We start from the raw sequence: 12,476 nt of genomic DNA on the forward strand, positions 1-12,476 counted from the left end.
TTTTCCAGCATTTCTGAGCACACAAATGTGCCCTTTGGGGGAAGGTAACATCCGGGCATCCCTTCCCTAAATGGGCACCTTTGCAAATCTCTCCTGTCCTGGGAGGGATTGTCCCTGCAGAGGAGCACAAGAAGCCTGAATCCCACAGGGGACACTTTGCTCAGGGGTGAGGCTAGCAGCTGCGGTGGGCAACAGAGTCCTTTGGCCCTCTGGATGTCCCTGCATGTTCCATGCCGGAGCACGGGCTCCATCCCACGATGTGTGCTTGTCCCCCTGCTTCGAACCACCCAGATCTGTACCAGCGGTGTGAGGAAAGCCCCGTGGTTGGTTTGGGGGCTCAGGATGAAGCAGCAGGGCAGGATCGGCCCCAGCTTCTTCTGTGCAGAGGCAAGGAGCATCCCACTCTTACAGTGCAGAGCCCCCGTGGCCATGAGCACCCAAATGTTACCTCATCCTGCCTGGCGGGGCACCTCCCTCCGTGCATGTGGGCCAGCGGCAGCTGGAGCAGGATGATGTGGTGGGACCATGTGCAGCTCCCACTGGGCTCTTCCCCAGCCCCTCTCGCCCAGAGGAGTTCCGCGGTGAGGGTGGCAGGGTGAGGAAGGACAGAAGGAGCTTTCTCACTCTGTTTGTCCTTCCATAGCTCAGTCCAGGTCAGGTTAAAACTCTTCCTGGACATCACAAGCCAACCGCAGGGTTGTTTCTGCGTCTCAAGCCCTTGGATCCAGCTGCCACGATCTCCTCCGGGGTGCTGGCATATCCTGGGGAGCCTGGGAAGGGCCCGTGTTTCCCCCAGCCATGCTGTGCCACCTGAGCTGCTTGTGGCACCACCGCAGGCACTGTCACCTGGTCAGGGACTCCCGCACCCCAACCTGAGCCCACACCCCAGGAACCTCGTGCACATTCCAACACATCATTTATGTGCTTCCCCTCTGGACCGCCCGGAGCATACAGAGCATGGGACACACTCGGGTCACCTGTGCTCTCCAGGTCCCCATGCGTGTCACCCACCCGTGTCCGCCACGCTCCCAGACGCAGCCTGGGGCTGCAGATTGTCCCCAGCGGGTGACCCAGCTGCAGTTCAGCGAGCTTCTTCCCTCAACACAAAGCCCCGTGTCACCTCTGTCCCCGTGGCACCCATGCAGGTCCCAGCAGAGCGCCCTATCCCCCCAGCTCCAGCTCCATCCACCGCAGCCAGTTCGCCCTGCGCCGCCACCAGCATCCCGGCCCAGCAGCGAAGGCAGCGCGTGGCCCCTGCAAACCAGCGCCAGCTACCTCGTGGCGTGCATGCCCGCTCGGGTATCTGCACCGGGGTCCCCCCAAAAGCCCGGCCTTTGCGGGGCCCAGCCCGCCAGCCTGCAGAAGGCAGCGCCCGGAGCCTGCCAGGCTAATGAGAAGCGCATGGGACCCACATCTGGTAGCGATTGAGCGAGGAGCAGCGCTGGGAAGGGAGGAAGCGCAGATTTCCTGCAGCACAAAGGAAGGGAGAGGAATGTCCGCAGCGGAGCGGAGGCCCCGGCCTCCCCCCCTCCCTCCCTCCCGCCGCCAGCTCAGTCGTGACGCCTTCGGTAGGGCTGCAAAGGCACCCGATCACGCCTTGCTCCTTTGCCAGCACTGCTGGAGATTTTCCCTGGGAACGTGCTCCCCTCTTCCCTGGGCTGAGCCCCTCGGCTGCCCGGCTGCCCTGCTTTCGGCTTGCAGGGGTACCCAGGCACCCCACGGCTGCTGTGCACGGCTCATGGCCATGCCAGCTCTCCAAGCCCCACGCGTGGTCTCTCCCCTCCGCTCTGGTGCTGCTCGGGGGTCAAGGTCAAGACTCTGACGCTCGGGGTCTGCTATCAAGACAATGCTCCTCATGCCCAGACACCCTCGGGCTTCAATTCCCCCTTAAAACAGCCTTGAGAAGAGAGCAGAAGCACTGATGAGGCAGTGAAGGTGGCAAGATCAAGGCAGGGTCTGCCCCCTGCCACGACGATGGGAATGTGACGCTCGGAGGGGACAAGGCAGGTTGCATTTAGGTCTTCAACAGTGCAGGCAGCCGTGCCGGGGGCCGGCAGCTTGCCTGGTCCTTCTGCTGGTACCAGGTATACTCTTGGCCAACATACCCGAGCACCCCAGGCTGCTGAAGAGATTTCAGGTTGTAGTGCCAGGGGAGATACCCTGGGACAGCAAAAACCCTGTGACAGCAAATCCTTGGCTTCAGATGACACCCAGAGGAGGATATTTAGCAAAAGCTGCCGTCAAATTTTCATGGTGGAAGATGGCAAAGTGTTTGGGTTGCTTTTTTCCTGGTCTTTCATACGAGCCCAGCTGGAGCCGAGCAGCACAACTAATGGTTTTTAATTAAAAGACCCTTTTTTCCCTTCCCCAGCAGCTCAGCAGGCCGCAGCCACCCAGCCTCTGTGCCACTGCTCTGCCTGCAAGGGCTCCAGCGCAGCGAAAAGCTCTTGGCAGTTCCCAAGGATGAGGCTGGGGTGATTTGCCTGTTCAAAATATGGGGCAGCCATTTCATGGGGACATTGCTGCCAAGCTGGGGGAAGAGCAGGCAGAGGATGGGCAGGACAGACGGGCACGGCAGGGTTAACCCTACAAGGCAGCAGTCGAAGCAGCCCGGAGGCAGCCGGATCTGCAGTCAGCCCACCCAAAGCCCCACCAGCATGTGGGGTTTGGGGATCTTTGGGTGGAAATCTGAGGAAACCAACTGGAAAAAAAAAAAAAAAAAAAAAAGGGGGGGTGGGGGTGTGCAGTTTATATACAGGGATATTTTAGGGATGCTCTGTTTGCCTGAGGATGCTCTGTGTCCTTCTCTAACAAGCCTATTTCTACTTCCTTCGAGCAGCCAGCGCAGCTTTTGCAGGCTTTGAAGTCGTATTAAAACCAATACTTTTAAGGCGTTTTTAATACATTTCAGTGGATCTTTCATTTTGCTAATTCAAGCCAGGAGCCTTTTCATGTGTGCCATTGAAATGAATTTGCAACTTGGCCTGCGCTAAACATTGATCTCATTACCTGCACCCGAGCACTCGCGAAAAGAAACCATTGCCATCCCAGCGGTGTGTTTGAAGTTGAAAAGCGCTTAATAAACTCCGTGTGTTTTAAGGGATTCAAAGGGATCCTTGCAGCTGAGTGGTCTCACCCTTCTCAGGGCTTCCCAGTGAAGCCACAAATGTTGCCCGGCTTTGCTCTGGTGTGGTGTCCTTAGGGAATGGGCCCCGGTTCCAGGGCTGGAATGAAACCATGAAGCCAAGCATGCGGCGAGGGAAATTCCTCTGATTGCTGGTGATGCTGCGGGTCGCTGCATTTTCGGCCAAAGTAACTCAAAAAAGCTACCAAACCCCATCTGAAATGCTTTTGATAAAGCCATTTAAGACATTTTAAACTGCTTTGCAGCCTGAGCAGCGAGGCACCCAGAGGTGCTGTGCCTGCGCATCCCGTGGGACGGGCTGGAGAGGCACCGCCAGGACAACTCTACCGCCGGGGCCCCGTGCGCGCACCTCGCGCAGCTGAGGCACGGCTGCCTCGCCCACGTGTTGCGGGGGTGGCGGGAGCGCCGGCTGGTGCCGGTTGGTGCCGGTTGATGCCGGTTGGTGCCGGTTGATGCCGGTTGATGCCGGTTGATGCCCCAGCGGGAGCCGCTCGCAGGCCGGGGCGAGAGGCTCGGAGGGGCGGGGCGACGGGGCATGGGCGGGGCGATAGCGCGGGGGGGCGGGGCGATGGGAGGCTCGGGGGCGGGGCGACGGGGCATGGGCGGGGCGATAGCGCGGGGGGGGGCGGGGCGATGGGAGGCTCGGGGGCGGGGCGACGGGGCGTGGGCGGGGCGATAGCACTGGGGGCGGGGCGCTGGGAGGCTCGGAGGGGCGGGGCGACGGGGCATGGGCGGGGCGATAGCGCTTGGGGCGGGGCGATGGGAGGCTCGGAGGGGCGGGGTGGGGCGGTGGAGAAGGCGGGGCGGTGGGGCGGAGCAGCGGGGCGCTCTGGCGGGGCAAGAGGGCGGTGGGCGGGGCGGTGGGACGGTGGGCGGGGCGCTGTGGCAGGGCGATAGAGCGGTGGGCGGGGCGCTGGGAGGCTCGGCGGGGCGGGGCGGTGGGGGCCGTGCAGCGGGGTGACGGGGTGCGCATGTGCGCGCATGCGCAGAGCGGCGGGGCGATGGAGCGGTTCGGCGGCGGCGGCGGCGGGGCGGGCGGGTACGGGGCGGCGGATCCGCTGTCCCGGCAGCAGGAGCGGCACTACCGGCTGCTGTCGGAGCTGCAGGCGCTGGTGAAGGCGCTCCCCAGGTGAGCGGAGGGCGCCGGGGCCGGTGGCGGGGCCGGGGCCGGTGGCGGGGCCGGCCCTGACCCGGTGCCGGCAGCCCCTGCCAGCAGCGCCTCTCCTACACGACGCTGAGCGACCTGGCGCTGGCGCTGCTGGACGGGACCGTCTTCGAGATCGTGCAGGGCCTGCTGGAGATCCAGCACCTCACCGAGAAGAACCTCTACAGCCAGCGCCTGCAGCTGCACAGCGAGCACCGCGGTCCGGGGGGGCCCCGGGGGCATGCGGGGGGGCGGTACGGGGGGGGCGATCCCTGGGCGGGGGGTGGGTATTTTTGGGGCGCTGTGGGGGAGGTGGCATTCCTGGGGTGATGGGGACACCGCAGGGAGGGGGACGGGACGGGACAGGTGTGACCCCGGGAGGGGCGGGGTGCAGGTGGCCGGGGCACTGGGGGGTTGGGGGGGGGGGGGGGGGTGGGGGGGGACGTGGTGGCAGCATCCCCTGACCCGTCTCCCCTGGCAGGGCTGAAGCAGGAGCTCTTCCACCGGCACAAGGAGGCCCAGCAGTGCTGCAGACCCCACAACCTGCCGCTCCTCCGCGCCGCCCAGCAGCGGGAGATGGAGGTGAGGGGGGGGGCTGGGCACGGAGGTGCTGCCCCCTCCCCCGGGGCGGCGGGGGGCTCACGGCCCCTCTGCTGCGGGAGCATCGCAGCAGCTCCAGAAGGTTTAACTAGTCACACCCACCCTGCAGCCCCGGGAGCTGCTGGCCATCCTGACCGGTCTCCTTAGCCCAGCCCAAGGTTCCCCACCCTCCCTTGGGACCCCCCCTCCTCTTGTGTGAACCTTTGTCCCCCCAAGAGTGGGGGCCCAGGCTCTTACCATACAGGATAGCTGGGGTCCACGGGTGATCTGGGAACTGTGCAAGTTCAGGAGCCCACTCCCAAAAGAGCAATGCTCTCCACAGTGCTTTAGCAATTCTTTGTTATTTGACAGGCTGAAGCCTGTGTGTAGGTAGAGGGAAAGTTGATAGAAAGCGTGGAGAAGGTAAGTGAAATCTGCTGTTACACTGTAGCAAATAGAAAGCAAAAAAACTCAAAAAAAAAAAATTCATTCCCATTTTACTTAGTAGCAGTGATCAGGAGGAGCCACCTTGAGATACATAAGCATAGAAATAGTTTCTGCAAGCACCTCAAGGCATTTGGAGAAAAACACTTCGGTAGTTTCAGTCCCAAAGGACTTATCTGCAGATTGGTGATAAGATAGAGGCAGTTTTATAAGGTAAGGGAAATTGCAAGTAGCTAGTTATCTTAATCAGTGCAGTTTAAATGTAGGGGGGAAGTTACTTTGCTCCACATAAGGCAAACAGATAAGTGTTTAAACACAGGACCTTGCCTGACCTTTGCCCTGACAAGCACCGCATCAGCACTCGCCGTTGGCTCTTTTGCCTTGGTGTTTCCACATCCCTCATTCTCCAGCGAGGTGACTAAAGCCAGGCTGGACCTCTATTAGCTGTCCCTGTTACTTCTGCCTCTAGGTAACTTATATTTGCAGCAAGTAATAATCTATACTGCTTATTTTGGAGCATTCCAATATTGTATTCACTCATTAAATAGACCATATATGTGTCATTTCTCCTTGTCTTGCATGATGTGCAACTTCTTCCTACCTCCTTCCACCTTCCCCCTGCTTTTCTTTTCTGTTTTCCTCTGTCAGGTGTTACTATAGGGTTACTTCTTCCCTTTTTTTATCCTCTGATACTTCTGATGTAGAGCATTTCAGGAGTAGATCGATCGTCTCTGTAACAACTGGTACGTGTCTAACCAGAGCTGCCCTCTGTGGTTGAAGGTTTAGAAGACCAACTTCCACAAGACAGCTTGGGATTGGTTTCCCAGGAGAGGTAATAGGAGATGTAGTTTTTAGATGTCTGACTTCTTAATGGAACCCATAACATTTAGAGAAGCTTTGCCTGTCATACAGGGTCGCCAGCCACCAAAGCTGAAGCAAAAGCTTGTGTTTAAGCCGTAGTTTTCTCCAAGATTCTGGCACCTTTCTGTAGCCCCAGAACCAGGTGCCAACGCTGAATTGTATGTAGGTACGTAAATCTTTTTTTCAAACCCAAGGAGAGTCATTCATCTAGCACAGTAAGTGGAGGAGACGATGGTGTGGTGCCTCCTCCTTCCCCCAAGGTGGCTGGGAGGAAGGAAGGTCTTTGGGAAACAACGGATTTGAAACCTTCATATCTTCCACAAAGAGCGTGAGCCTCTAGACTGAAGAAGGCGTAAGGACAGCTTTTTTAGGTTCACTAGCATCCCATAGTGAAGGAGGCAATTAACCCTGCTACTTCACCTTTTATTGAGGCTCAAGTGCTCTTGAATTTATTTACACTGATTCTAATAAGATCCTGTCCCAAGTGTTTTCTGTGGAGCAGCTGATATGGTAGTCTTTTGGTGGATCAAAGTCCTGCATCTTCCTTAATAGCATATAGTTCTGAGAAGCTTTCCCAAACCTATGGACATAATTAAAAATGTAAGATGTTGATTGACTGCTGTAGATCCAAGAATGGTTACATGAGGTAGCTCCTGCTCCCTGTAAGTAACAATTGCTCTTCGTTTAGGCCAGGCCTTTTGCAGACAGCAACTGATACATCTGTGCTGTAGGCAAACCTCAGCTCTTTTCCAGACTGTTCAGGGCTGAGACCTCTGTCATTCAAATTCTGGATTTTCCCCAGGGCTTACAACAGCGTGCAGACTTTCAGCTCCCCTCTTGGATGGATCTACCCAGGTCTTTTAAACCATCAGCCGAAATCCCAGGCTTTGTGACTTCTCCCTTTCTGCGCAGTGAGGATAACCTACCCCCATGAATTTTTCCAGCTAAACGTGTGCCTCTTTGCTGTGTTACAAAGGGGCAGCGTTGCACGAGTAGAATGTTGAAACTCATGCCATTTATTTCTTGCAAGAGAACGAGCCTTTCTTTGTGTATAGATGGGATTTGATGCTTGGAGACTTCCCCCATGTCTTGCTCAGTGCAGCCTGGTAAGGTTGTATTGCCTTGCCTCCAAAGACATGTGGCTTTTTGTCTGAGCTGGGCCTTCCTCATCCTCTGCAATCCTGCTCTCTTCTCCCCTTTCTGGCAGAATTTCTGGTAGGTTGAGGTTTCCTCCAGAGCTGACTAGCAGTACCCCTTTCTGCAGCTACCAGAGCATCCGAGCGCTCCTAGAGCATGCCCACCACTCCTGATTTCCACCGTGCTTTTGATGTAGCACGTGGTTGCTGTGCTCCATTTCCTCTTCAGGGGCAATGCAGGCATTTCTCTCCTGAGCTTTAGGCACATGTTGGTGAGGCGGGAGGGGCTGCATTCTCCCGGTTGGGGCTGTTTGGCAAAGTCCTCATTTGGTAATGTTCTGTCTGCCAAAAATAAAGCCCCAGCAACACTGTAGTGCCAAGTGAGACTTCAGCTTGCTGTTGTCAATACGAAATAATCTGGCTTTCTAGTTGCAAAGTTAGGGTTTCTTTGAGGAGTTTGGCTCCTTTGGTGAATAAATGGGATCTGGGTGTGATTTACCGCTCCGGCTCTGTGTGTTAGTGTCCAGGGAACATGGAGGCTTAGGGAGGCATCCGAGCTGGCACTTTGGTGAGCTTCAGTGGCCTGTGTTACTCCTCCGAGCCTTTCTTCAGCCTCACCAGGCCTGTGAGGGGTACGCAATTCTTGAACTGCTGACTTCTTCCGAGCCTGTACTGCTGGAGTGCTCAGCCATGACCTGCTGCTCAGAGGTTGGCTCATCAGGGAAAGTCGTTCAGATCCTGATCTGTTGCTCGTGATCTTTCCTGGCCTCCAAACACACAGAAAGCAGGCTGGTCCCAGCGCTTTCCCTGCACTTCCTTGAGTGGTAACTTTGCTAGGAGACATGATGAGTGGAGGAGGCAAGATCTGGGGCCGTGCTTGCTGCCCTCTGCTGTCCTTGGGACTCTTCAGAGCAGGAGTGCCTCAGGGTCTAGTCACGCTTTGGTTTCAGTGAAAGACTTAGAGATGAGAAAAAGATAGGAGGAAGGCAGATATGCCACTTTTTTTCCCCTCGACTGTTTTTTCAGGCCGTGGAGCAACGAATTCGAGAGGAACAGCGAATGATGGATGAGAAGATAGTCTTGGAACTGGACCAAAAAGTGATAGACCAACAGAGCACTCTGGAGAAGGCGGGGGTGTCTGGCTTCTACATCACCACCAACCCACAGGTTGGTGTTTAAACAGGGAGTATAACATCTGACAGTACTCTTGTGTTAATGTCTTTATTTAAAAAAAAAAAAAATTTGCTCTTAATGAATTCTGAATCCCTGGGTCGGAAAGAATGATTCATCCTTTGGCCTCATCAGCTGATGGGCAACATGCCCTGGGCAGATGTAGTACCAGGTGCATAATGAAGGGGCAGAAGCCCATTAGACAGGGCAACATCCCCAGCTTTCTGCAATGTTTTTCCCAGTGTGGAGGGAAGAAACACTCTGCCAACAGCCTGCAGACCTGTGACTATTGAATGGGTCTGAATAATACTAAAATAAGTGGCTGTGTAGGTTTATCGCTTTTGTACCTCGCTTAGCTGTACAAATTGCCTTTGAGTCTTTTCATTAGGCATCTTGTTAATCCTCGCATGTGACTTACTGGAGATGATGATCTCAGACTGTGATTAGAAAATTGTTCTTGGTTTCCCCAGTGCATCTGCTCTTTAAACTTGTGAGCAATTGGCTGGTTTTTTCTCTGTTGTCTTAACACCACCGCAGGAATGAAAAAATAAAACTTCCAAAGTCTTATTGTAATGCCACAGAAGTTTGCGGGGAATGCAGAAACAGGCTGTTCTTAACTCTGTTTTTTCAGCTGATTAAATGTCACTTTGATAAAGACCTACTAATGAAAAACGATGGCTTAAACTTAGTTATTTTCTAAAACCCACACGATTCCTGGCTGTGTAGCCTTGAACAAGCCTCTTATTTTTTCCTGTGCTGCTGTTCCTCATCTGTATAATGAAAGCAGTTCTTTCTCTCCCTTCCTGCCCCTGCCTTTTATGTTATTTCTGTAAGTAATACAACCCTTAACAGGGTTCCTATTTGCTGGGGTTTGTTTATGTTTGCCTTTACGATAGCTGGCAAACCAGACCCAGACCTTGCCTTGTACCTGTGAATGCCACCATCATATAAGAAATAACTGCTGAATTCTGTTCTGCGGGCATTTTCCCACCAGCTGATGTGTTTCCTTTCAGTCTGTTGTATAAAACTCCTGCTTATGCAGTTGATACATTTTTACAAAAATAGATTTTTATTTCCATAACGTAATGTCTGCAAGCCTGAGTCACGGAACAGGGTTCACTGAATTAGCTACTCCACCGTGTAGTCTCTGTGCTAAATGGCTTGTGAGATAAATGTGAGTAGAGAACAAGCAGACGGTAAGGAAGCTGTAAGCTGATGTTGGTGACTGCAGGAGGCAGTGGCCTCCACTTTGATTACAGTCACGGAAAAGGGAGTTTCTGAAGAGGAATGAAACACCTAGAGGACTTTGACGCAGCAGCCCAGCAGTGTGTTGCACATGCCTTAGGCTCCACTTAGCACCCAGAGCAATCCCTCCTGCTTCCTGCCCATCTGTGCTGGAAGAGAATCAGGGCGTTGAAGATACTGTTGGAGGACGAGGGGGAAGAGCTGTGCTGACCCGGAGGAGCTCTCCTGGGGTGTGTGGCTGTGCATGGGCAAGGGAACACTGCTGCCCCGCTCCTGGAGGCTGCTCCAGAAGGGGAAACCTGCAGAACTGGCTGGCCCTCACAGCATTTATCGCTAAACCACAGTCAAGAAGAAAGAACCTTTCTGAATCCTTAATGAATTGTAAACCCCTGGGGTTCTCGAGACAGCTGCGGTTTGCAGCAGATCTGTTAAGATATCACTGCCCTGTATTTTATAGAAATGCTTAAACAAGACGAAGCCTTTGTTTTGTATCTGCATGCTTTTTCTTTTGTTCCCTGAAGATTAGTAGCTCTTGAGTGGGTGGTACGAAGCAGTGCTTTTTGCTTCCTGCAGCAGGGAATGGGATCATCTTATCCTTGCAAAAATGTCTCTCTTCCTTTGCAGGAGCTGACATTACAGATGAATTTACTGGAACTGATTCGGAAGTTACAACAGAAGGAATCTGAGTCGGAGAAGGCTTTTTCCTAAATGACCAAATCTGCTGTTTACTTTCCACAGTTTTCTTCTGACTTCCCTCTAAAGATTAGACTGTTTATGCGTTTGCTTTTTATCACGTCAGGACGAGGCTACTGGCTGTAGAAGAAAGAGCTGAGGCCCTTAGATAACCTTAGAGCTGGGTGAAGCAGGTCCCCAGAGCTGGGGGGTGGTTGGGGAGCATCAGACTGCCTCTCCAGTCCTCAAAGCGAGATGCATCCTGCGCGTCTCGCTAGAACAAGGTGACAGAGGGCATTAATCTGCCATGTGCAGCCTGCAGCGTCGGTGAGGCCGTTCTCTAAGCCAGGGGAGACGGGGCCGAGCTCCAAGGCAGCAAACCCAGCCTAGCCGTATTTGGGTGAGCCCTGTGTTTAGGTGACAAGCTCACCAGGTGAGCAGTGTGACCGCCAGGTTTGCGGAGGAGGAGTGCAGGTCTCTGGTAGGGAAGGGGAGAGGTGAGCAACTGCCAGAGCAGGCCAGGAAGCCAAGTGGACTCGCCGTCTGGTGCCACCACACCATGGCAGATGGGGAAAAAAAAGTCCCAAGGTTTATCTACAGGAAAATGCTTCTGTGTATGTTGAGGGAAGAACAGCCTCTTGAACAGGCAGACCCTTCCCAGTGAGACCTCTAGGCAGATAACAGCACTGGCTTTATTAAAGATTTCTGGCCTCTGCCCACTGTTAGTGGGCTGTGACGTTCACAGTGTTCCCACCCGACTCGGATTGCAGAGAAGGATTGAGAGTTTTTGCTTTGTTACTTTAAACCAGTTTTCAAATGGAGAGGAATAAAATATTCTGTCCTGCCTTCTGGGGCTGCAGCTTTCTAAATGTCAATGGTTGTGATTACATCTATCCCCCCCCTGCTTGATGAGAGTGGGGTTTGCAGTGTGCTAGGTTAAGGCTGGGGGGGGGGGGGAACCTTGGGTGTTTCTGAGACCTTTCAGGGTTGAGCTGAGGACCCTGAGAGTGTGAGTCACATCCTTGGTGCAGAGAAGCTGTTGGGGCACTTGCTGAAAACTTGGTAAAAGGTCACTTCAAGCGAGTAAGAAATGTGTTGGTGCCAGGCAGTGTGCAGTGTTGGCTGCCCGTATGAAACAGGATGGTGCAAAGGAGAGTCTGTAAGCAGTTCTTTTCTTCACGGTTGAAGTTCGGATTGGAGAAGCTGTTGGGGTGGCTCAAAGACTTGGGCCGTTGTGTGTTGAAGGGCTTTGGTTACACCCAGGTCACCGTTTAAGGGTTTTCTGGCGTTCCCAGAGCAAGGCTCGTATTTGGGAGACATGTTTGTGTTGCTGTTTGCTCTTGCACGCATCCTCTGCCATTACTGCAGCAATCCCTTTTCCCAGCAGAAGGCAGTGTGAGAAGATTCAGTATGCTGATGATCACCGAGGCTGGGAAATGGGTCACTTCTCAAGGCACAGGGAGCCCTTACGTTCACGTGACAGCGGATCACTGAAGCTAGAGCAAGCCAGCCGTAGAGCTGGAGAACCAGGCTGAAGTGAGGAAACCTGCAAAGCTGTCGGCAGAGCTTGTGGGCGGCCCTTCGGTACGGTGAGGTGGTGGTGGAGGAGTTGCCCGCTACTGTAGACAAGCACACTGAAGATCAGCAGCTACAAGGATCAATGAGGCTTTTGCAGAAACAAGGCTGAGGCCCCCTCCCGCTTCCATCACGGGTGGGGGTTTCCTCCCCACAGGAGTGTGCTGCTGTGGTTCAGCAGCTGGAGACAAGAGGTACCTCTCTCACCTCCTGGGGGAAAATTCCCCAGCTGGAAGGTGGGCTGACGTGGGACCTGCACCGCTGCAGGATCCCCACGAACCACCTTGAATTGTGCGGATGCTCGACTCCCAGCTGTGAGCCCAGCACTCAACTGCTGAACGGCGAGGAGCAGAGCGGGCAGCGTTCCCCTCGGGAGACACCGTCATCCTGCCTGTGAGGACACGTACAGGCACAGCGAGCTCCCGTGCTGGCCGGGTGAAGAAGGCATCCCCGTCCCTCTGTGTGTGGTCAGAGCTATTAGCAAGGAAAGTGCTGCTTGAGGTGA

At 54.6% G+C, this 12,476-nt stretch overlaps 1 protein-coding gene across 1 annotated transcript; it reads left to right on the forward strand.

The window, feature by feature from the left end:
• Positions 1–4,142: 4,142 nt before the first annotated feature.
• Positions 4,143–11,265, forward strand: LOC116960177 (protein DGCR6). The gene is made up of 5 exons (XM_032986988.2): positions 4,143–4,274; positions 4,349–4,509; positions 4,771–4,871; positions 8,336–8,476; positions 10,349–11,265. The coding sequence occupies exons 1-5, from the start codon at positions 4,147–4,149 to the stop codon at positions 10,430–10,432; spliced, it is 615 nt and encodes a 204-aa protein (XP_032842879.2). The 5' UTR covers positions 4,143–4,146; the 3' UTR covers positions 10,433–11,265.
• Positions 11,266–12,476: the final 1,211 nt, after the last annotated feature.

The sequence above is a fragment of the Tyto alba genome, unplaced genomic scaffold (assembly GCF_018691265.1).
Source record: "Tyto alba isolate M040663 unplaced genomic scaffold, T.alba_DEE_v4.0 Super-Scaffold_44, whole genome shotgun sequence".
In the NCBI taxonomy this organism is placed as follows: Eukaryota; Metazoa; Chordata; class Aves; order Strigiformes; family Tytonidae; genus Tyto; species Tyto alba.

Excerpts from the sequence above, each read along its gene's own strand:
- LOC116960177 (XM_032986988.2), top strand. The coding sequence starts at position 4,147 with ATGGAGCGGTTCGGCGGCGGCGGCGGCGGGGCGGGCGGGTACGGGGCG. Across the intron at positions 4,510-4,770 it reads GCTGCACAGCGAGCACCGCG|GGCTGAAGCAGGAGCTCTTC; the intron begins GTCCGGGGGGGC and ends CTCCCCTGGCAG. Across the intron at positions 4,872-8,335 it reads CCCAGCAGCGGGAGATGGAG|GCCGTGGAGCAACGAATTCG; the intron begins GTGAGGGGGGGG and ends CTGTTTTTTCAG.